The sequence below is a fragment of the Numenius arquata genome, chromosome 11, assembly GCF_964106895.1.
Source record: "Numenius arquata chromosome 11, bNumArq3.hap1.1, whole genome shotgun sequence".
In the NCBI taxonomy this organism is placed as follows: Eukaryota; Metazoa; Chordata; class Aves; order Charadriiformes; family Scolopacidae; genus Numenius; species Numenius arquata.
Genome location: NC_133586.1, coordinates 11,542,449 through 11,567,691, shown reverse-complemented (window position 1 = coordinate 11,567,691; position 25,243 = coordinate 11,542,449). Strand labels below are relative to the sequence as shown.

At 39.2% G+C, this 25,243-nt stretch overlaps 1 protein-coding gene across 4 annotated transcripts in view; it reads left to right on the top strand.

The window, feature by feature from the left end:
* SPPL2A (signal peptide peptidase like 2A) overlaps nt 1-18,914 on the top strand; it is a 29,684-nt gene extending 10,770 nt beyond the window's left edge. Inside the window, exons 6-17 of one of the 4 annotated variants that reach the window (XM_074155363.1) lie at nt 1,829-1,980; nt 4,186-4,282; nt 5,291-5,392; nt 6,096-6,177; nt 6,499-6,573; nt 7,273-7,329; nt 7,487-7,540; nt 7,975-8,074; nt 8,919-8,996; nt 9,346-9,506; nt 11,601-11,634; nt 16,067-16,504. In XM_074155363.1, the coding sequence (XP_074011464.1) occupies nt 1,829-1,980; nt 4,186-4,282; nt 5,291-5,392; nt 6,096-6,177; nt 6,499-6,573; nt 7,273-7,329; nt 7,487-7,540; nt 7,975-8,074; nt 8,919-8,996; nt 9,346-9,506; nt 11,601-11,634; nt 16,067-16,098 (1,024 nt within the window). In that variant the 3' untranslated portion in view covers nt 16,099-16,504. Of the gene's footprint in view, nt 1-1,828; nt 1,981-4,185; nt 4,283-5,290; nt 5,393-6,095; nt 6,178-6,498; nt 6,574-7,272; nt 7,330-7,486; nt 7,541-7,974; nt 8,075-8,918; nt 8,997-9,345; nt 9,507-11,600; nt 11,635-16,066 lie in introns of all 4 variants that reach the window. The other 3 variants (XM_074155362.1, XM_074155365.1, XM_074155364.1) reach the window with 3 other exon arrangements.
* The last annotated feature ends 6,329 nt before the right edge of the window (nt 18,915-25,243 follow it).

Below are 25,243 nucleotides of genomic sequence, written 5' to 3'. Positions count from 1 at the left end.
GCATCATAATACTCCAATATCCATGAAGAAAGTAGGTATTTTAGTGACACCTTTAAAATCCAGTGATCCAAGAGGTACATACGTAGTTGCATGTAGCATCTGCGATGGCAGGGATCTGTACAACTGCTCCATTCTAGCTGGCTGCGCAGCGCCCTGTCCCTCTGTCACTAGGAGCCCTGGGGAACGTGGCTGGGTTGTGTCTGGGTGGCTCCGGACAGTTAAAGTCCAACCAGGCTTATCTGCTTCAGCTCTGTGTGTTATCTGGAGGAGCAAGAGAGCCAAGGGCAGTGGCAGCTATGGGACTAGGCAGGGGCAAGGAGGCAGCAGCAGTCCCTGCGCAGGGAAGAGGCGGGAGTGAAGTGGGAAATGCAGGGAGAAGAGGGTTAGTAGTGGTTTCTGCCCTGTGCTTGAGGGGTGTGCGGCTTGGTTTAGTGAAGTGAAGCGCACTCGATGCACAGAACTGCTTTTAGTCTGGGGTTAAATTGGATAAAGCCAGCCTTTCGGAGCACGGCATTATTTTGCAGTATTCCTTGGGGGTCTGCGGGCGCTGAATGGGGCAGTGTGTGTTGGTACCTAGGGCTGCCCATTCTCAGCGGTGTTCTAGGGCTTTGCTCCCCAGAACAAGAGGGAGTGGATCGTATGTGATAACAGCAGGTCCCTCTTTCCCACTAGTTATGCAAATCTAGTGATTTAAAAGAGATTAAAGAAGTAGAAAGAGCGAGGGGTGTGTGTTTCTTTTTTTAAAGGTTGGGTCTGATTATGCTGCTTTTTTACCCTGCAGTGCCACAGGGTGTGGCTGCACTGAATGCTAAAACAACTAAATGTGCTGCTGTCTCCCATATTGAAAAATACCTAGATGTAATTATATTAAACTTGTTAAAGTGCACTTTCATAAATCTAGGGTGAGCTTTTTTTTTTTTTTTAAAGCTGCTTATTCAAAGCATGTCCTCTGAGAAGGTGATTCATCTAACAAAGTGCCTTACTCCTGTGGGTTTTCCTCTTTTGAAGGTAGCTCTTTCTGTGCTGAATTCAGCATTTTGTAGGTAGGTCCTGGGATTCATCAGGAACATGCTATCTGATGGGCACGTTGCACTAGCGTCTGTACTCAATAGTAGTAGGGCTATCTGCTCAAAGAACAAACACAACAATTTAAGTCTCCTTATTTTGCATGGTGAGGTATAAATACGGAGTATGTATGCACAGAAATATTAGTCCCAGTGAAAATCTCCAGTTACACCCCCTCTCTTTCACTTACTCTCTAATTATGAGGTGTAAGGAATGAAGGTGTAGCTACCTTCATTCTGCTAACATGAATGGGGTTTGCAGACGCTTAATGTCTGTTGTTGAGGTTTTAAAACAGTGTGTAATACCCATGATTTTGATTTATCATAGTCATATTTACCAGATTGACTGCATCTAGCCCAAGAAATTCTGTAGTCAGAGGTGATGCGCTATTAGAGTTGAGTGCCTGCATCCTGGAAAGGAATTTAAGAGTATTGATATTGGACTGTTTTTCCTCCCATGGATTGGGGTCTTGTTTGGGAGTACTCCTTAAAGTTAGCAATCACCACACAATTGGAAAGGAAGGCAGTTGAGACTCTCTTCCTTGTGATCTATGCTAGGTTAGAAGTTCGTATCTTCATTGAAAAATGGAGAGAAACGCAAACAATATGCATACAATTTTTCTGTAGTTTTAAGTCTAGTACTGGTATGAAGGATTCGACTGAAATGCTGTCAGTCTAAACGCTTTATAACCAAGAATTCTGGTCAAAAACCTTTTCCTAGTCCGTCATCTGAAGTAAACGTGTTTGTTGTTTTCTTAAAACAGTGAGAATTTGAAAGCAATAGCAAGTCCTGGGGAGAGAGAAACAAGACGGAAGAAGGAAGAAAATGTTACTTTCACCCCTGTAACAGTTATCTTGTTTGTTGTCATCTGTTGTGTCATGCTGGTCTTACTTTATTTCTTCTACAGATGGTTAGGTAAGAAACAGTGGATGATCTCATTTGACTTATTTTTCTGCTTATTTGACTTATTTATCTTGTTGGGTATCAAAGTCTGGAAAGCTAGATTTCTAAGCTAAAATGAATGTAATTTTTTAAGTTATTCCCTCCATGTATGAGTGGAGGGTTGAAAAGGTGTAGTTGTTACTTAAAAAAGAGAGAAGCTTTCTTCAACTCTCTTACAAAGGCTGCCTTGACAGTGCTTATTCTGAATGGAGGAATGTGGAGCAGAGGTGACTAGTAAAAAAAGTACCCGCTGTGTGTTGAGGTTCCTGGGAGGATGGCAGCGGTGACGTAGCAGTGTTTAGAGGGAAAGCTTTTGTTAGGTGTTGCTACATTGACGTTGAGTTTGTGGTTGCAGTGCCCTGATTAAAGGACCAGGTGTAATGGCATTACCGTAATGGAGTAAACTCAAGCGTACTAGCAATGCGCTAAGTTCCTGAATTAGGCGATCCCAGTAAAATACCATTTCCAAAACGTTGGTTGGGTTTTCCTTCTTCCTGCCCTCAAATCACGCAACCAGGAAACGTACACTGTTAAAAATTACACATTTTAGTACAAAAAAATGTAACTTTCATTCTGAAAGCTTTGTAAATTCACTCTTTCTGAGATTTTGTTAGCAGTTAACCTCCTGCTCCTGCAAAAGAAATTTCACCATAGTGACTTTGGATTTTGTTCAGCTTTTATTATCTTGACTCTGAGTAATGCTGCCTTTGCTAAACTTCTCCCACTACAAGACTGGTGAACTTTTTAATGTGGTCAAAAAGCTTAGATTAAAAATGTCCCCTGTTTACTCTGAGATGTTTCAGGTGAGATTTAGGAAGAAGTGAAGAAAAGGCCCTCTTAAAGGAGAAAGGGAGAGGAGTGATAAATTACTTAGGGGGAGGAAGAAATGTGAATGGTTCAAAGGAAATATGTAATAGTTTTTTGGTAAGAAGCCTTAGTTCTGTGCACTTTGGAGCAGACATATATGAAACTTCTTGGAGATAAAGAAGCTGTTACCACGGTATGACATGCCGTGGTATGCCAGGGTAAAATCTGTATTTAATTAAAAACAAGCAACCAAAAAACCCCTGCTTTGATATGTCACTACTATAGCGTGTGAATGTAAGTCCTGTTACCAGTACCTGGAGTTAAGGTCAGTTCTGTACCTGCAGGACAGGGAGGGAGCGTTTCTAGCACAAAGCCAGTTGCAAAGCTGAGCTCTGTGATGGAATTCTCTCTCTCTCTTTTTGTAACTATTCAGGCATTAATTCTGCATTGTTGCCTCAAAACTTGAGATTTCCCTAAACAGCTGACTTCTTAGTGACTTCAGAGGAATCTGTTGTGCAAAACTTTTGGTTTTGCCTGTTGGGGGCTTAACGGATCGTAATGGCGCACGATCTTGGTTACAACTATAAAATCCACCTTTCTTCCCTGTTTTTTTTCCAGTAATCTCCTTGGAGGTATCAGAATTGCTTTCTAGCCATACCTTCACTACCAAAAAAATCCAAACCAAACCCCAACTAGCAAAGAACTGGTTTTATTGTTTGTCCTTGTTTCAGGGTGCTTACCATGAGTTAGAATACATACTATACTGAAAGTTAGAACATGGAATATAGAGTTTTTTCCTGACCAGGTGGTTCTTAACCACAGAGAAATTTTTGGAAGGGATGGGGTGTTTAGTATCTTAAAATGCACCTAAATCATCAGTCAGGTCTTAGGGGTGCTGAAATTTTTAGGCATCCCTAAAGCAGACAAAGCAATTAAAGGGAAATAAGGAGTATTATCCGAAATTGGGAAAGCTGGTAGCTGTAAAGTAGCACCTTGGCTTTAGCCATAACCAAATAAAAGTATGTGAAAGCAGTAACAGATGACATATTTCTTCTTAAGAAACTTTAAGGGAGGAAAGTGTGTTTGGTTTTGGGTTTTTGGGGGGTTTTTTGTGTTTTTTTTTTTAAAGAAAAAGGTTTTAATTCAAAAATTTCAGAATTCAAGTCTTTGCTTGATGAGAACTCTTATCATGGCAGAGACACTCAGAATTCAGCACCACCTGTAATCAGCAGAGTGTAGTCTCCAATCAGTGGCTGTATCGAGCAGTGCTGTAACTCTGAACAGTTTGTATCAAATGTACATCCTTGTTTTTGATTCAGGTTTGCTGGTTTTTTTCTATTGTATGTCACTGATTCCATTCTTTTTATTTAGTGTATGTCATAATATCAGTCTTCTGCTTGGCATCTGCAATGAGTCTCTACAACTGTCTTGCGGCATTAATAGGAGAAATACCCTTTGGGCAGTGCAGGTACTGTACGTCTTTCAGTTCTTATAAACGTAAGGTTTCTTTTTGGTATTGCTACTCAAGGTAGCGTGAGAATACAGCAACAGTTTGACAAATCGTTTCCTGTATGGTTTAGTGTGTTGGATTGTTAAAAAAGAAAATTACAAGCTCCATTAATAGATATTCAAGGCATCCACAGCATAACGAACAGTGTGTTACCAGCGTACAGGCAGCCTCTTCTTGCTGCTCCACGTTAAATATCCTGCAGATATTAGTCAGTATGGGAATGTCCTTGTTTTCCTCCCCTGTATGTTCACTTTAAAAAGACCCTAGTGTTTAATGCAACAAATGGGTCTTTTCCCCAGAAGAACAATGCTTATGAGCTTGGAAGCCTCAGACTACATTTGTGTGTTACTTACTACATGATATTAGTGCGGGGTGATCCAGTAGCCCATCAAAGGTGGAGATCGGGTAGAAGAGACGGCAGGTTTTGTGTAAGCTGCAGGACAGGCATCACTTCTGTCAGTTAATACCAGCTCAAGAACTGTCCCAGAAAATGGAGTAGGCAGTGGAGACAGATATTGGCTCACAATTTTGCAATACATACTTACTCCATTTCTAATCTTGTATTACGTGTCTTAAAATTGATCTTCCTCCACGCCCCTCCCCTTCCGGGAATTGTGACATGACTGTCCCTCACTGACATGGTTCTGTTGGCATAATTGCTACATGACAGAAACGGATTAAATAAATGAATCTGCTTGCCGCCTTCCCTAGATGTGTTCACTAAAATAAGGGTTCCCATCAAAGCCCAACTTCGCTTGCTCTCTGTGGGGGTGTTCGTAACGCAGCCCAGAGAAGGGCTGGTGCTGCAGTTGCCAGAATGATGCCACCTGGGTCTGAATGGAACAAACGGGCACAGGAGAAGTGCTCAGGATGAGACCACCTTCTCAGCTTAAGGACTCAGCGAAGCACATAAATTTGTTTTGGCTGTTGCAGGCTGTCTTTTTTAATTGAGTTATTTTCTTTCAGGATTGCATGTTGCAACAAAAGCATTGAAGTGAGGCTTATTTTTCTTGCTGTATTCTGCATAGCAGCAGCTGTCGTCTGGGCAGTGTTTCGGAATGAAGATAGGTGAGTGATGCATTCTGACTTAAAAGAGTAATAGGAATAATTGTCATTAATGAACTTCCCATCATATAACTAATCCTGGAGCACAGCATCCTTCTAAACTCCAGTGCCGATTTCAAAAAATGTCATGAAAGTATTTATGAGGCTTAACAAGCATGGGAATAATAGAGAACAAAGTTATACAAATGAACTGTGTGGTAATTTGAAGTTACAAAAAATTATGCAGATGAGAAAGAACTAGCTTGATTGCTAATGACTGCCACAGAAGAACACTAGTGCAAGAATAGCATAGGGACCATAGGACTCGTGCTTCCTACGGTCCAGTGGAAGCACAGGACCACAAATACACAAATATTCTAGTACGATCCTAAGTAGCACCTTGAGCCAGACGTCAAGTTGGGCTTCCAGTGAAGTGAGCAATCGTACAAGTGAACACCCAGGCCCTGTTCTGGCCTCTGTTCAACTCGTTTTCTCTGTAGTTCACTGATGAAGAACAGTTACCTATGTGTGATCACAGGCCAGCGTGAATTGACCATCTTGAAACTAGTATTTTTGTGGGTTTTGTAGCAATACTTCCTAAAAACTAATTTCTTGCTTTCCGATTCATTTTGCAATCTTGCTTTTTCCAGCAAAATCTAAAATCATTATTGCACTTGGGTTCCAGCAGTACTTTGGACAATGGGTAAAAATGTGTTCTTATTTTCAGGTGGGCTTGGATTTTGCAAGACATTTTGGGAGTTGCTTTCTGCCTGAACTTTATTAAAACACTGAAAATGCCCAACTTTAAGGTACTGTAAGTTGTTTACCTGAAGAAAGCGTTCTAATGCCATGAATCTCTACGTTTAGTGTCAGTAAGTAGGTTTTCAGCACTCAAGAAATACATATTTTAAAAAAAAATCTTTTCCATTTTTAATAATTATTAAAATAAATGAATCCTGTTGTAAATGTTATGCCAGAATAAAAACATGGATATGTGTGTTTGTGGGTGGTTCTTCCTTTTTTTTTTTTTTTTTTTTTTTTAAAGCTGGTGGTTCAGTAATGGTACCAGACTCTGGCTGCGCAGGCCTTGGGAGCCTATGGTAATACTTCCTTCTTTTTTTTTTTGCCAGTCCTGTGTGATACTTCTAGGCCTTCTCCTTCTATACGATGTGTTTTTTGTCTTCATAACACCATTTATCACAAAGGTATGTCTGTGAATTTATCTTTAAAATAAACCCTAAAATGTTGTCTGGTCATCGGGGCAATATTTTTATCAATCAGAGTAGCGTTTTCAGTAATCTCGATGCAGAAATGCTGACTTCCTTTTCTTTTCCCCATTTAAGACAGCAGCGGCCTAAATTTTCATCTTGTATGGCCGTAGAGCTTAAGGCTTGTTTATGTGCCATAAATTTTGTTAAATGACTATGTTTTCAGCAATCACACGGCTAAAAGTAAGCTGTCCCCAGTTGTGTGACAGCGCGATGATAAATTACTGCCCTCCAGTTTTCTTCCTTCCTTTGCTTTTAAGAGCCGGGTATTGGAACACGCTCTGGTACTTTCTGGGGGGCTGGTTTGGGGTGCAGCAGGAGCCATGCGCAAGGCTTTTATTGTGAAGCAGAAAGCTCATGGCAGAAAAAGCTGACACGTTTTTTTTCTAAACTTCCAGCTACATCTGGTGGATTTGTTGTCTCTTTTTTTAAAAAACCAGTTATGTTAGGCTGGACTACATGTTTTAATGCAAAACAATGCTGTATAATACCGTAAGCTTCCAGTGCATTCCTTTCGATTTTCAGGGGTTTTCCAATCCTGAATTGCAAGATGAGGTACAAGCAGGTTTTGTAATTGTAGTATGAATGTTTTGGTATATTAAACCACTAACTTTTGAAAAATAACCTTTATTTCAGAATGGGGCAAGTATAATGGTTGAAGTTGCAGCCGGTCCTTTTGGAAACAGTGAAAAGGTATGAATAGTTGTTTCAATACGTGCAACATAAAAATACTGACACTGCGTAGCTAATCCATAGTGTGCTTTTCGGCATAACTTTCTCACAAAATATAGCCAGCTTCTGCTATTTTCTTTTAAGTATTAAATACCTGTTGACTTGGGTTTGATCCTAGAATGATGGAAACTTGGTGGAAGTCCCTGCTGAACGCTCAGCTCCCCATGAGAAAGTAAGGATTGTATTTCAGATACTGGATTTTTAAATGATTCCCTCTGAAAAGACTATTCTTTTGGGGAAAACCTGACTGTCCAAATTTCTCTTTAGGGCCTGGAAATCATTGATCAGTACTCTGTAGTTAGGTTAATAATCCAGACTTGTTATTCCCATTATATGGTTAAATATTGTTTTAACTTTTTTTTGGTGTGCGCATATTATTTGTAAATCTGAAATTCCAGCTTACCTGTTGCCTTAAGCTTTATCCACTCTCTGTGTTGGTTTCTGGTTTTTACTTTAGGTTCTACCTATTTTGAAGTTCTGCATTAACAAGAAATTAATTATATTAAAACTGTCTATTAATTTAAGCAAACAAAAAAAAATAATATCCAAAACAGCAGGATGCTTTAGATTAGATTTATTGTGGGCTTCTGAAATACTGTTTTACAGTTACCTGTGGTTATTAGAGTGCCTAGACTTGAATACTCTGCATCGACACTGTGTGACATACCATTTTCATTGTTGGGTTTTGGAGACATTATTGTCCCAGGTGAGCAAATGTTTTTGGCAATTGTAACTTATGATTAAATATTTGAGGTTTGATTCTCAACTGACTTATATTAGAGTTTATTCTACAAAGCAATTTCTAAATCAAATGCAGCGGTTGGCCTTGATCTGTCAGTGCAGAATACAGCAAAAGCCACGGTATAAGAAAGCTTAGTATGTTACAGAACACGTAAAAAGCAAAGGGGTTTTGCTTTTCTCTTGCACTGTATTGTATAAATACAAGTCCCACAGATAAATCCAGCTGTCAGTATTAATTAAATCTCATTGAAATCTCACAGAAAGCAAATATTCTCTGACTTCATAGTATTTTTGTATCCTAGACTACCTAATTAGAGGTGAGGTAATGGAAAATGCATTATCAAGTTTTTCCATCTTTCTCAGAAGAGCTGAATTTTGCCATAGTTGGGAGTCTTGAGCAAACTACTGAAGTCGGGCACAAAGCACCATCTCGTGAGCAGTGTGCAGGCAAAACTGCTGATTGTTGAGACCGAGCATTAAAATCCTATTTAAACTAGGTTGTTACTCTTCTGTATTAGAAAATTGAAAATGGCACAATGTAATTAGCTTGCTTTAAAAAAACCAAAACGTTTTAATGCCAAGCTCACTTGGCTCATATTTCCGTTATGGTTTTGATTTTCAAGACTTACCGTAAGATTTCTTAAACTGGTTCTTGGCTTTCCAGAAATCAATGGGAAGAAGATAACATACAGTAATGGGAAGTTGTATTATAAATTCTTTTTATGCTGCTTTAATTTGGAGGACTGGGGAGAAAAAAAATCATGGCTAAATATTTAATTAATCCTTTTTTTTTTTCCCCCCCCTTCAAGGGCTTCTGGTTGCCTATTGTCGAAGATTTGATGTTCAAACAAGTTCATCTTCTGTATACTACATTTCCTGTACAATAGGTAAATCATGTGAGATTTCAGCAATGCTGATCTTCACGTTAGCTTTTTTAAAATGGCAGAACTAGATAGTTTTCTTCAGGTAAAGGCTCAATGTTTTCAAGAATCTCTTTATAATCTCTTTTTAATGTGCCTGCCCATGTGTAGGGTGAGTATTCTTTATGGTAGTCAGTTGCTTTGAGAAAGCTTGCAAATACAGAGCAACTTACTGTCCTTATTTTCTTCAGTTATATTAACAAGAAGATACTACTTTAACAAAATAATAATTCTGGCTTACTAAATGAGTGACTTAATTTAAAAATTCACCTGTTCTTGATTGTGGATATATAAATATTATTATTTTTTTATATAGCTTACGCCATTGGTATGGTGCTGACTTTCATTGTTTTGGCATTAATGAAGATGGGACAACCTGCCCTTCTGTATCTTGTACCGTGTACACTCATCACCAGCTCCTTTGTCGCTTGGAGGCGCAAAGAGATGAAGAAGTTTTGGAAAGGAAGCAGTTACCAGGTAGGTTGGATGCCTTTGAGTATTTTGTTGTTAATTCCTTTGAGTATATGCTTCTCTAAGTACTTGGTAATATATCACCCACAATCCAACTTTTGCTAGTCTTCATGTTATCTTCTGGAACTAATAAGGAAAAATAGTATTTACCCTTAGAAAATCTTAGTTGACGTGGCAGAACAAAGGTTAAGGGAGATGAAATAGCTGGAAAAAGTCACTTGTTCCGTTTCGCTTTCTTTGAAATGTGTTTTAACATTCCTCAACTATCATCTTGATGTGGTATAACATGAGTCACTGAACTAAGCGTGCAGATTCCAATCTGCATTAGTCCTGTATTAAGAGACAGATCAAAAAAATTGGTGATCAGCTAGAACTTTAGAAACTTTCCCTGCATCACTGGTGTCATCAGGATTATATGGAGCATTCAGCAACCAAATAACGGTGGTCATATACAACTGTTTTCTATCTCAGCGCACACTGTGTGCATGCTACCTTGGGTATTCTGCGTTTCCCCTTTGGTTATCTCTAACACTACCCAGGAATCACAGTCCTCAAAATTCCCCCAGCTCTTTGCTGGGGGATATGTGCACGTTCCCCCCGATTTGACTTGCTGCAGTAACCGAGTGTGCAGCCTGTGTGAGCTGACATTTATCATAAGACAGACCAGTCTCGAGGTTACTCTAAATTTTGTTTGAGACCTTAAGTCCAATATTGTTTGAATTCAGAAACTCCCACGCGTATCCAGGCTGCATTGCACTCGGCTCAGGGAGCGCACAGCCTCTTGCAGGGGGAGGTAGGTGCTGTGAAGCTGATGGTGGAAAGGAGCAGCTCCTGCTTTTTCCATTTCTGCATTGCAAGCTTTAAGTGAACCAGTGGAGGTCAGGTGGTGGCAATTCTTGTAAATGTAAAACTGCAGACACACAGCTCCTATAGGATCCTCAGCTAAACCCTACCTTTTGTTGATTTAACTAATATTCTACACCTGCTTCCACTGGAGGCTGACCAGGTATGAAATTACTCAGGAGACCTCCAGCTTTAACTAGACACCCTGTCTTTTTGTCTACAAAAACAGCTCTTCTCCTTTCATAGGTCCACTGAATAGAAATGTTTCTCTGTAGCTGTGAATGAATTTGGCTTGCATGCATTTGTGTATAAATTGGAGACTGTTTGCTATTCTCAAACAGTGTCAGGTATATGAAGCCCAGTAACTCTGGGTCTCTTGGCAGGGAAGAAGGTTTGCAATTTATTTTCCTCACTTGAGTTCTGAGTAAGATTGGCCCAAGTAAATCTGGCAACTCTCTTTAGCAACAAAAACTTCTTGCACTTCTCATAGCAAAACTCATACTTGGAAGAATTATGTTGCCATAGTAGTTATTTCATGTCCTTTCAACTGGTTTCTTGAAGGATTAAAACTGCTCTGAACTTCAGCTTGTTTTGAGGTCAGATGACTTCATTTCTGGCACAATTTAAAATGTTGATTTCCACCCCCACTCCACCACCCCTGAGTTAGACTTGTCTGTGATTGAACACCTCTGTGTGACTTTACTAACTCCTATTTTTCTATAACTTTCTGAAGAGCATTTCTATATTAATTTTTTTCCAGAGGGTGTTACTCAAGCTGCAGTCTCGGAATGCTGCAGTGTTGCCCTTTCTCATTTGTTGTCCTCCTCACATAAAGCTGCACTTTGAACCATCCTTAATGAACTGACAAACAGAAACCCATACAACCCCAGCGTTGAAATCTCCCAACTTTCAGTGCTCATTCTGAGGAGGAAAGACATACAAAGGTGACAGAAGACTATTTTTTGATACCACCATGGTAATTTGGACTGGAGCAGAGCTGCCCCATTGACAAGGGTGACCAGACTGCTGTAGATGTTTTCTTTGTCCTCACAGGAGCAGAGAAACCTTGCAGACTTGTTAGAGCAGAGAGTCCCGAGCATAGGGGTACAAGAGCACGTACAGTGTAGCAGGTGACTAAACTTGTGAATGCTGCTGTCTGCTTCTAGTCCATTAGTTAGCTTTTTTGAGTTTGGGGTTTTTCTGAATTTTTTTTTTGTTGTTGTATATTATTTTAATAATGGAATGAATTTTATTTAGGTATTGGACTCCTCCAGGACGCCTTTGCTACAAGGTGTGATTATGGCCTTCTTTTAATGCAACTTTATTAATCATCTTACGGTTTCCTATTTTCTTTTTTCCCATCTGCTTCCTCTTTTAATCCTTTTTTTTGCATCTATCTTCCTTTTAATTTTTTTTGAGTAATTCAGTAGAAAAGGGTAGAAGTGAAGACAAGCTATAAATCTATTTTTATGCTTAATTTTTTTTTTTTTTTTCTCTTTCTTTAAAGGAATAAAGGAAAACTTAATATAAAGTACCAATGAAGCCATGATTCCTAAGCCTGAAGGCAGGCTTTGGATGCTTCTCTACTCTATAATTTCCCAAGTCTCTAGCACTGTCTTCAAATATTTAGAATTGGTGTTAGTTCCTTTACTGTTACCTATATGGAAGTCCTTCACCTAATTTTTATGTGCCACTGCATTGACATGAAAACCTGCTTAGTGCTAAACAACAATTTTGTTGTCCTCTGTTATAATGTTCAGCATTATAATCTGCCTTTAGTAATCACGTCTACAGTCCCTCTATCATCTTATCACCCAACATCATACTTCATCCCCTACTGTCTGCAGTGCTTGCAGTGGGATAGGGAGCGGGGACTCGGACCAGCTTCTGTGGTCTTGTTGCTTCACAGCTGCTGGGCTGCAGCGAGAAGGTTTAACATTACCAGGCTGTAGCTCATGACCGCTAACACCAACGGTATTTATTTTAACTGTCCACTGCCTCAAGCACAGCATGGAGAGAGCAATCAAGCTTTCAAATTTCAACTTCTTGCAGAATTTAAGCATTTAAATATAATCTTGAATTATAGTTGGCAGTCTAGAGTTATACATCTATTTATAAAGCATAGCTTGACTGCCCTCTGCATTGAAGACAATTTGAGGTGGTGAACTCTGCCTGTGTCTTAAATTCTGAACTAAAAAGTACTTTTCTCATTAGCTTCTTTCTTCTAATAAAGGGTACTTTAACAATTTAAGTCTCATTAAAAAGCCTTAATAATAAAGAAATCAGATGCAAACCCAAGAAGGGGTTAGGAAGTGGGAGGGCTTGAGTGCAAATGAAAATCAGATGGCCAGACTGTATTTTTATAACTTAAAATTCTTCTGTCTGCTGTGTGCACTCAAGTTCTTGGATAGGATTGTTAAAGTCAGTTTTTCAGATTCTAGTTTACACGTATGGGAAATACTTGACTCCCTAAGATAGCTCTGAGGTCCCATCATTCTTAGCTGAGAGCATTTCTGTTTCTGCATAATGATGCAGTCTTAAGTTCTAGTTATGCCCTGTGTGCCTTTTTTATGGAGTAGTCTTGAGCTGTAATGAGTTGCTGCACAGAAAAAACATTTTAACTATTCACTGAAGCACAGGGATTTCTTTCGTGGGAGAGTAACAAACCTACTTTCCTACCACCAAATGGGCAGTATTGCTGCTGTGAAGTGTATAATAAAGGTTTTTCTAGGTTGTCTGGATTGCTTATACTCCTTGTGTGCCTGCACAATAAACTAATTTGATACCTATTTCCCAGTTATTGATTTAATTTAAAAATCCTTTTTTTTGTATCAGTACAGTCTATGAAATCGTTTTAGTAATATACTACTGCAACTCTGAAGTCTTCTAGATAGAATAGTCTTGCAACTTGTTAGAGTTGCAATTTGAAGCAGTTAGTAAGCTTTCTTATCTCTCTCTGAAATAAATGAAGAGATTTGTCATTGGCATGTTACGTAGCATGCTCTTTAGTACCGTAATTTTCAATCACGTTCTTGGATACCTACAGCTATGATTAATCTGCAAGTTGTTAAGAATTGTGAATGCAACATCATCAGAGTTAATCTTGCAGGTGAGCGTGTGCACAGGTACTATGTTCTCTTTTACAGGTAGGAGTTTGTATTGCCATTTTTACTTTGGCTCAGGGTTCAGATGTGGGAGAAAAGCTTCTGAATCTCTTTCACTTTGAAAATGTTCCTGAGCTCTCCTCAATGTCCAGCCTGATTGCTTTGGCTCTTTTGAGGCTTGAAACAATAACTTTGTCCAAGATTTTAGCATCGTACCTTCATCTTGCTGCTGGTTGTCATAAAGATTCCTGCAGGTTCTGCTGAGGCTTTGAGGATGGGGTTGTCCGGAGAGAACCTATGACTGAGAAACATTTGTGGAAAAAGCAGTTTAATGCAATCTTACACTTTTAGAAAGGCATCTGTTGTCCCTGACTTGAAATTGTGGGGTATCCTTCTATATGGTGGAGATTAGAAATGGGGTGGCCTACTTTTTTTTTTTTTAACCTGGCCTTGTAACATTTATGTATATCAAAAATCCTCAAACACTCTTTATGCTCTACAAGCCATTTTGGCTTTTAACTTAGCTTAAAATGATATCTTAAGCAGGGACTTTAAAATTTACGTACAAGTGGTCTCTCCAGCATAAGTACATTTTGTGCAATTTACCTTGTTGTAGGATTAAGAGAAGAATCTTTGACTTTGGGATACACTGAATTGTTGCAAATAGTGTTAACTCTTCTTTCTGGAAGCATCTTGTCAATTTAATATGGAAACATTTTGCAAAAATGCTTACCAAAACTGCCTTCTCTATGCCAGCTGTTAGATGATCCTCCCTAGGATGAAGGAAGATACATGGAATTACTTGGTGTAGTGTGGTACTGTGGGTTTTTTGTTGTTTTTTCCTGGAAACAAATACTTCAATCCTCATTGAAAATAATAGTTTGACTTCTGTAATTGTAGGGAGTGTTTTGCTTTGGGTGACTTTTGATGTGGGGTTTTGGTCACAGTGCAGGGGAAAGTTCTAGATAGACCAAAGTGAATGCAAGATGTCATTAGCACAGGAACTTGGTATTCACTGCCGGAATGAGAGTGTGCTATTGCTCGAACTCGGTTCTTAGGTGTATTGGCAAAACTAGTGCCTGCCTTAATTCTTATTGTCTTAATTCTGACACATGAAGGGAGGGATGAGAGAGACCTTTTCTGGCTTTAGACAGATTGATAATGTGCCCACTAGGCTCTCCTAAGCCTTCCCCAAGTCCCAGTGACTTGTTTCTGCCTTGGAACTGTCACCTCAATTTACTGCTCAGCACGTTGGTGCATTGGGATTGGGAAACAGCTTGTTTAAGCAAACCTGCTTTTAGTAAGGTATGTTTGTGTACCTTGCAATGAGCCAGTTCTGTTGGCATAAAAGAAAGTATGGCACAGAGGTGGGTCATGGCTAGAGAAGAAGAGAGAAGTTAATGAAACTACTCTCTTTGCCCTATACATAGAATTATACCACACTGAAGCGGGTATGACACACCAGTGTGGGAGCCTGGCTTTGTCTTGCCAAGGTTCCCCAGCAGGTGTTAGTAAGACAAGAAAGCAATCATGTCCTCATCACGTGGAAATCTGCCCAGCTCAGAACTCACGTGGTGAGCAGCCATTTTACAGAAAGACAGGGAGCATTTTTATTCCTAGGCAGGATATGCCACTATGCAATAGCGTGTGTAGGGTGTTCTACCTTTTAATGCTGAACACATTGTGCCCTTGTCCTAATAATCCTGCCACACTGGCCATATGAGCTCCTTGACACGTTCTAGTTTTCAGCATTAGTTTTACTACTTCTGTTATCTCCATCTCTGGTTGTCGGCTATCAAAACTGTCTAATCCTTGGCCTCTTGCTAAATATGTTTAATCGTGGAGCCTGATGGGTCTCAGTTTGTCGTGCTAACAAATGTGTGTTATTACCTCTGTAATTTATTCAATGCCTTGTCCCAGGAAGGAAACCAGAGCTGTTATTGCCCTCTAGCAATACGGCAGTGGATGGGGAAACAGGCTGCTTTTTGGTCACAAGTACAACGTTGTCTTGTGTTATTCAGATGACCTGATCGGTTACATTAATTGGAAAGTATAATCAGTTGAATAATCTGATTTAGATCTCTTCTGTTGCAGGACTTTACAATTCCATTTCCTTTATCCTTTTTAAAATAAAAGGAAAATTTACAAAGAAATGCTGCCAATAGTTAGTTGTTACTAGCTGTAATATAGCCAGCCTTTACAGTCACGAACAGAGAAAGCTACTTATTTCTATTCAAGCTCTTGCTTGCTATCTGTAAAAGTTAGGCAGGATCCTAGGGTCTATTTCCAGTTCAGCAAACCATGTCTTAGAAAGATTTGCTGAACCCAATTAGGTTTTTTTGTTCTCTTATGTAATAATTGAGACACTTTTGACTCATAAGTTTAACTTCTTCAAGAGGACTTGGATCCTTGGCAGGAGAATGTTTTTGTAGTGGAAAGCATTAGCTAAGAGAACTTTCGTTATTGGCTTGAATACTTTTCTGATCTATGGAGGACTTCCTATCTGTATGCTGCTAAAATGCACTCTAACACGTTTAATTATATTTCTCTTAGCTAACAAATACTTTGGACCAATGTGGGAAACCCAGTATTTCTTTTTTTTTTTTTTTTCACATTTAGATGATGGAACACCTGGATTATACAGGAAATGAAGAAAGCACAGCATCCGCCAGTGAACAGCCTGGAGGACAATAACATGTAGGATCCTGATTTAAAATAGTATTCACATTTTCTACAGAAGAATTACAGTAAATTTGGTGAAGTTTTACAATAGAGTATTTCCTACTCTGTGTAAAAGAATTTTTTTACTCCTGCACCTATATTTTTATGGAAAATATTGTTAATTACATAAAAGTAATCAAAATAGACTTGCATTTTTACAGCCAAATCATAGCTAGTAAAACTGTGCCTTATTTTGATTTAAATAAAAGGATATTTTCTATGCAATTTTCCAAATGTGTTTCTATACAGTATATTTTTATAAAAGTTGCTTGCCCATATCAGTTTGATGCATTAAGTGTTTTCTTAATTTTGATTAAAACCAGTCAAGTTTCATTTAAAAAAAAAAAAAAAAAAGCACAGTACCCTGCATAGGATTTCTTTCCAGATTTTGAATGCAAAGATTGATAGTAATGCAACTATAGCAACTAAAGAATGAAACTATAGTTCCATTATTACAAGATTAAATAAACTGTGTGTATGTTACTCTATGTACATTGTAAGCCATAAAATAGGTAACAGGGCAAATTTAGCTTGGGGTTGTGAACCTTCTTTTCCCCCCCAACTGTAGTATGACTGGCTTATGCCTTAATTGTGAAAATTGTTGAAGCTTCGATGCAAGTCTTTGGATTATATACGTTGCCAGCCATTTCCAAACAAAATAAAAGGGGGGAGGTACTTACACAGTGGTCCTGGAAACTTCAGTGCAGCTCCTGGAATAGTTGACAAACAAGATGGTGTGAAAGGCAAGAGGGTTTTTGCTCAAGAAGTGTTATTTGGGGAGATTGGGGGAAATGTTAACTCTGGCCTGGTTCTTCTCCAACCTATTGAGACTAGGTCTATATTTGCGGTCTTCATTTGGCTGTGGATCAGTTCAAAGGGATGGAGGAAGACAGGACAGATTTCTTTAGCTTTTGCATCTACACCACACATTTTTTTTAAAACTATTTTTGAAATTCTTTGCAATTGATAGACAAAACAACAGGTTTGAATAGTGCTAGTAGTGCCTGTGTTAGTTAAGGCCAATGCATGTGTTTAACTTGTTTAATCTTTATTTGTTTTAGCTTTTAAAGACTTGAAAATGGAGAAATAGGTTAAATCATTAGTTTGCATTTAGAAGAGTTTGAGTTTGTTTGACGCTATGTTTTTTCTGGAAACTGCAAATCGAGGGGGATTAGGCATAGAAAATGCGTATAGCTGTAATGCTAACACTTTACACCAAAGAAAATCGGAGAAGGCAACAACAGGAAACCACTGAGTTCACTTAGTGCTAATGTCAGGTAGTGGTTAAAACATTTTTCCTATTCTTTAAATGAATGTCATTCCTATAGCCAGTACAAGTTCAAGAGAACAACTGACTCACACATGCTGGGCAATGGCAATGCAGGCTTTCCTGCAGTGCCTCAACTAAGTGCCTCGGTGGCCGTCTGAAGGTCACCTCTAGACATTGATAGTTAGAGGCATGTCGGCTCAGGAAAACGTATCCAAATTAAATCTAGATTAACTAGATTTACTTTGGAAGCATGCTAATTAAGACAATTGTAAATCTATATTGGCAGTTAACAAAGCCTTACTGCAAATTTGCCACTTTACATAATTTTTATCAAGTTTAAACTTTTGTTCACAAGAGCCAGAAGCGGGCAGATTTACAGCCTGAGTACCAGTTGTTGCCATTCACAAGGATTGCCCGTGGTGCCAGTTGATACGGGTCAGATAACCACCTTGTTTGCAACTTCCCTAAGAAAACAGAAATTAACAAAGAGTTTTCATACCTTAGTAGTTGCCACTCATGACTTTCTTGATCTAAGCTTGAACTGACGGCCTCAGAGCACAATGATCTTGCGCGCCATCTTCAATTTTTATCTCACTGGCACTTAATAATAAATTACAGCATACCTCAGTGTTCCAGTAGCAGACTGAAAACTTTGCTTCTGACATGTTCTCATGCTCTTTGACAAGCCCAGTATCTGCCAAAGTTAAATGGTTATGAAGAAGCTTCTGAAAATTCCCAAAAGAGGTAAAGAAGTCATAACTCATTCAAAGTCACACACTACTAGAAGCCCTTAGGAGCTTCACAGATCTATGTAATATGACTCCTTTTTCTCTTCGAAATCTTCTGCATGGAGGATTTATTAAATTTTCAGCTATAAATGATAATGGCGTTAGTATAAATAAAGAAGACCTTTGGCAACATAAGTGTATTCAGCAGCTGGCTGTGGAAACTGTCTTGTTCTGTGCCTAATTATGCTCCATGCCTGATCATGCCTGAAGTTTCACACACATGTGCTGCAGTTTAATGGGATGTAAACTAACTTTTTTCTTTCAAATGCTTAGGTGCTTTGTTTACAGAAATTAAGAATGGAGTTTAAAATTTTATATAAATAGGTTAGTATTGACTACTGAAATGAGGTTTTTATAAGTTCAATAGAACTGATTGCAACACTTGTAGCAATTTTGAATGTTTTTAATATTAAATTTGGTTGGGCTAAACACTATGTTAAAAGCCCTTTCGGTCAAACTTTAATATAAAAATCTTACTACCTTTTCATTGTATGTTTACTGACAACAGCCCCCTTCCTTATGACTCTTAAGTTATCAGTTTAAGAATGTTATTAATAAATGTTACTTGGGAAAAAATTGTTGAGTAATTGCTTTGTTCCGATTCGTCTTTTTCCTACTGTGAATGTTCCTGGCAAAACAGTTAACATTTGGTAATACCAAGTAAATTAAAAATTCGCTATATACCCCCATAGAGATGTAGTTGTAGTTTTTATTTATCCTGCCTGATGTATCAAAGTTACGATTCTGTTTGTGAATACCTGTGTGGTAAATTTGGTGGATTCCTTTTCTTTTTCTTTCCTTTTTTTTTTTTTTTTTTCCCCCCCGGGGTGGAGGGGAGAACTGAAGTCTGTGAATTGAGTTTGTTGCACAGCTGTTAGTCATGGGGCTCTGTGAAAGTATACCTGAAGCACAGGGAGTTAGAAATCTAACACCTGCAAACTTCTCGATGGTAACAAGCTTACTTCCATTCGACCCAGGAAATAGTGCGGCAGAAGCGTTGTTCACCTGAAGGTACTTAGCCTTAGACATGAAGGGCAAGAAAAAGCCAAGCTTCAGTCTTGAAACCCAGGCTGGGTTGGAAATGCTGGCAGGGGGAAAAAAACCACCACTGAATTTGAATGCACTTGATATGTGATCCTTGAGACATCCCTAGAACCCGCTGTGTATTTGTATTTAACACGTTTTTAAGTATTTTAAGCCTCTTCTGCTCATACACTGGAGATGCCAGTAGCATTGAGTCACAATAATTGAGTAATTAACTGGGAAAAAACTCTCCAGAATGCTCTTTGAATTTACTAATATTAAAAAGTAGATAAATTAGGAAGAACAGACACAGCTGCAATCAGCAGAGTTGTTTTTCACTGTCTATTCCCCGTGCATTCCATTCTTAAGGCTGGTAGATTTGACACTTCAGCAAAACTGCAGATCTCGGATTGCAAGCAGGAGAGGCATTTTCTTTCGAGGAAGAGGGTTACCATTATTAGTTAACAAGTTCTTGCCTGTTAGATTGGTCCAATCTTTACAATACAGTTCCACTTAAGACATAAGAAAAAGCTTTTCACTGCGAGTGTGGTCAAACACTGGGGCAGGTTTCCCAGAGAGGTTGTGGGGTCTCCATCCTTAGATATTCAAAACACAAGGCCTGGCAGCCTGCTCTGAACAAGGGGGGCAATCTACAGAGGAGCATTCCAACTCTACTGCTCTGATTATTAAGGCATTTTTCTGCTAATTTTCCATCTTGAATAACCTGCAATATTTTTTTTCTTCATAGAAAAACTCAAATTTTATCACCGCAACACGGGTTTGATTTTTCACTTGGAATAATTTACTTCCAGTAAACTATTAGATTTATGTACATTTAAAAGTTGTCTTTGGATTTGTAATACTTTCAGAAGCTAAAGTACTGTATTTTCAAGTAGCCTATATAGCATGTTTTAGCATGTAAATGATTTATCTTTCTAATTTTTGAGGAAAGGAGGAGGAGAGCAACTCGCTGTTATCCCTTTTGTCAGAAGTGAGTGATCAAAGTTCAAGGTTTTGTGTTCTTGAAAGAGGCTGATGATGGAGGCTCAGGTATCTCTGGAATCCCTCTTATTTATAAAGAATGCGCAAGATCCTGTTTCCCTGAGCACTGAGGGCATCAAATAGCTGAGAATAGGTTTTTTGCTTGCAGCTCAAAGACCTTTTAACCAAGAAAGTGTTTAGATCAAAGAGCGCCCTTTCAGCTTTTTCTCAGGAGTAAGCTCACAGGTATTCTGCTGTCTGGTTTTCTGTTCCCTCTCCTTGCTCCTGCGCATACTCGCCTCCTTTCTTTCCTCTTTTTCTGTTCAGGTCAATACCAGTGTGTTTTGAAGTGTCTTTGCACATTACTTTTTCTTGGACAATAATATGTGCCTCTGTTCCTGTATGGAGACTAGCATTTATGAGGAGGTTAAATCTTCTGAACTCTCTAAGACAAATGCAGCAGCCATAACCACCAGCTCAATCCACCAGTAACAGTCATTTAAAACAATAGCTTATCTTCTGCACATCATTATGTTACGGTGTTATGGTCCTGCTGACTTTCAGGGGTTGCATTAATGTTGGTGCAACAGCCTGGCTTAGATTTGAAAAACAAAAAAAGGACTTTTTTTACAGTTTTATCAGAGGCTGAAATGTGCTCGTGCTGGCTCTCCCGTGTTTTGCAGACAGGCTACCGGATTATATCAACTTCTGTACTGCACAGGCCTGGGAATACAAGGAAATAGAACAGGTATCAGTACATTTAAAAGTTCAACGTTAACTCAGTTACTTTAATTTCAAGCTTTGTTGTGTTATGTGTCTTTATCAAAGCTACAAGAAAAGTGGGGTCCTTTAATTAATGTTTCTTTCAAAAGGTCATGGAGACTATGCTGGGAAATTGATCCATCCTCATGGATTTAAGGCAACTAACTGTAGAAAATTAGCAAACAGGTATTTCTCTGGTAGGTGAGTTTGTAATTTGTCTGTAAGTGAGCATTTCTCTGGTAGCAGATTTCAAAAATAAATTTTAAAAGTAAATTTACATCATAGTGACAATGGAAAAAAGAGCAAGTGCATGCCCACTGGTACCTTTTTCCCTATAAAATGGAGCAGCAAGCCTCTGCAGGACAAAGTGACACTCTTGTCAGGGTCACTGTCGAATAAGAATTCAAAGTTGGACAATTAAGTCCTGTCCTGTGTAGGCTTTTACCTTTTGGTTATGAGGTACCTACCCCTGAATGTAAAAAAAATAATTCAAGAAACAGAGCTCCGTAAGGATACCTGTGACCTTGTCTCCGATGTCTAAAATTCAGGAAGCAGCTGGTTTGACCTGCTGCCCTGTTCTTGCAAAGCAGTTTGTTAGGACTGTCGCACTGGGTTGGTGTTGCTGCCTGCTGCGGCCTGGCTACCCCGAGAAGCAGCACCTCTGGCTGCTGCTACTGCTTTCCTCGCCGGTTCGGGCAGCGCAGTCAAGGAAGGAGATGCTGCACCGCTGCTTCTTGCACATGGAGCACCTCTGTGCAAAGGCCACCTCACCGCCTGTCCGCCATGCCCCAGCTCAGCCGCTAACAAGCTAAAACTCAAAACAAGAATTTGTGAGCCCCAAGATGGCAGTGGAAACAATTTTCACAGGGAAGCTTTAAAAATCCTATGAAAGTTATGGGGGGAGAAAGTTCAGAAGAACAAAACTGACATCAAGTCATTTTAGTTATTTTTTTAACGGCTGGCACTGATAAAATCTTGCAAAGGGTCACCATTATGGTGCAAATGTCCCCATCCTGTTCCTGGCAGCTACTGCTTTACACATGTAAGTGGAGACACTTGGAGGCACACCCTTGGCAGTTTTGTGCTCTCAAACACAGTTTTCTGAGCAGTAAGTAATGTATCATGTTCCCAAATACAGGATATGCTTACATTATACTTTAGATGATGGGCAGGGTAATGTATCTTTTTTTGTACACTCAGAGCACGACGAAGGAAAAAAACCGCACATTCAGAACTACTGGATGCGCTCAATGTAGTTTGGTAACTCGAATGTCCCTTCCTATTAATATGGAATAGCTTTAATGCAGATTTTAAAACTGGAAAACCCACACTCTCATTTGCCTAATTTGGATGTGACAAGCCACTCGGCAAAGCCGAGCCCGAGTTACTGGTTTTGCACTCTGAGCTTGGCGTGTTGGTCATCGGGCACTTATGCCGCCACCAGAAAGCCCCTCTGCAACCCCTTGCTAGGGGTGGTGGCAGCAGAAAAACAGGGAAGCGCTGAAAAACTGAGAAGCCCCACATGGCATTCCCTGCATCTGCGCTGCAAAGTAACTGGCTGAGTTTGTGTAACGCTCTAGCCCCATTTAGCACTGAAATGTGGTGAAAACACCCGTGTGCTGTTGTGGTGGGTCTCACGGTTAGAGGGGAGCTGAACTGCATCGGTGGCCTTCAGGTGATACCAAACCAGCTCATCTCTAAAGGCATGCGACCTCCATGTCCCCTTTTTATAATTACTTCATGCAGTAAGATGTCAATGCTATTTCTGCCAATTTTAATACATGAGCAGTTCTGTTACTTTAAATACATATATTGCTTGTGAGATTGGAGTCTAAATCAGTTACAGGGGATAATTTATGACTGTTAAATACATAAAATTAACTTTTTGTACATTATTATTCTCTTGATATATCTTGGATTTACCCTAGATTTTAATGACCTATTTCTTGCATGTACTAAGCTACGGCACTTGTTTCCTCTGAGGGAATACATCTTCTCAGCTGTTACAGCTGACACATTGTTCAGACTAACTGCTTTTGGGTTCTGAAGAACCTCCTTATACTGCAAAAAGATTACTCAACATTTGGGATCTCTTTGGAAGATGTGTAACTGGTGTATATTGCAGACCAACAAAGTAACCAAAATTTCTAAACAGTTTAAAAACTGTGGAGTCACATATTTTTTGAGTTTTATTTTCCCTGGCTTCAAGGGAAACAAGCCTCCTTTTAGGTTATATTTCCTAAATGTGGTTAAGAGCAATAAGCTGTGTCTACTTCATCCCATTTTGAAATAGCATATTTTGAATTGCTGAAAAGTAGCGTGTTTGTAAGGTTATTCAGTGTATTATCCGAGAGGTATTTGGCAAAATATTTTCACAAAAGCTCGGCAACTCCAGCCCTAGAAAAACGCTTCCCAAATAATGGAGGGGACTCACAGATCCCATTAACCCGTGCCATTGTACGCTTTTTGCCTTACTTGACAAATTTTAAACTTTCACGTGGAGAAAATAAGTACCTTCATTGTTCAGGAGTAGCAGTGAGAATGTAAACTGGTGAGTTGCCACTGTAGCTGCAGCTAGACAGCTGATGTCCCTAGATATATCAGAAACGGAAAACCCAGTGGCCAAAAAAAAGAGGGTTTGGGAGAATTTAGCCTTGTTAAAAGAATAAAAGTGAATCAATAATACCTCTTTTCTGCCACAGATGACTTTGGTAAGGGACAAAAATGCTTTCTACACAGAATCTCTTTGACCTCAAGTAGGATATTAACTAGATCTCCTTATCAGTTGGCATGTGCATCTGATTTAACTATATGAACTCCAGCACGTATTTTTAACAACTTTAAAAGAACAGCTGCAGAGTAAGAGAGCATATCCCTGACAAAAGAAACAAAAAAATCAAAACCAGATTACTTTTATTTAATGGTAACTCATTTAATTTCTCATGAGGAGGAATGCTGTAATTTTTTCTTTCTGTGCATAAGTCAGTATTTCATTTACGTGAGGGTGAGCGAGCAATCAAACAGCCTCATACTTGCTACTGGATATTGAAATATTGAGGTAATTGCTTCCTTAGAGAGGTTTCTTATCATCCTTTAGCGCTTATTGCAGTGACATCAAGTTACAGCTGGTTTAATGCGATGTAAAACCTAGTGCGGTTGACACCACAAATTTTACTAGTTCTGGTGATGATTACATAACAAATAAAGTTAAGATAAAGTGCCCGTGACAGACTGATAGTTTGGTTTGAGATATAAAAATGAGATAGAGGACCACAGAGCAAAAGGAGTTTTGTTTAAACCAGTTCTATCCCATTTTAGATAACCAAAGCTTGCTTCAGGTTAAAGGTCCTTAAATGCAATAAGGTATAAAATAATGCTTATTTCCTTCTAATTCACAGCTGACAGTTGTTGATTTGGAAGAGGGTATCTGAGGAATTCTGAGTTGACTATTGGTGTGGTTGGAAGGTAACACCATCCTACTGCTTAGCCCTCTCAGGTTGAGGTACAAGGATGAAAACCAGATTCAACATCTGAATGTACAAGAATTCACTCTCTTTGGATGACTAACGCTGCTAGCTCAGGGTCAAATTACGTCATGTTCTGTGTGGCTGATCAACGTAATAAAAGCACGTAAGGTGACTTCCTTATGCCATGTGCCCCAAGTCACGGGGATGTATTTCACTGTGGTGCTATGTCCTGCCCCCCCCCTTCACAATGCTCTGGAGGCTGACACTCCCCCAGAGAGAGTGAGGCAGAGAGGATGTTGATGACTCATTTTCCCTTCATTTTCTTCACAGGCTGTTCCTGTGAAACAATGTGCTGTCTCTCCATCTAAGCTTATCACAAACAGTTTAACTCCCAAGCAATTTGATGTCAATCTCTACAGTTTTGCAGGATCAACAGGAAAAAAAAAGCATGGAAAATTCCTCACCTCAAGCATGTTCTCCTGAAACAATAGCTTATACCACAGAAGTTTCATGCCCAGGCTGGCCTCCAGCTACTTTCTCCTAATTCCGTTGCTCCTTCTAGCTCTTGTATTTACAAATACTGAAGTTAGAGGCCAACGTGATAACCATGAGAATCAAGTCAGTACAGCCCAAATATTGCTGTGAGATGAGATGAAGGACCTAGTCATAGAAAAACTTGCTGTCGTGGTTTGGGTTCATTAGCTTCATGTGGGATGTGCGAAGGCTTAGATTAATTGATTAGAAAAGTAAAACAGGAAGGAAAGAAGCAGGAATGTGGTATTTT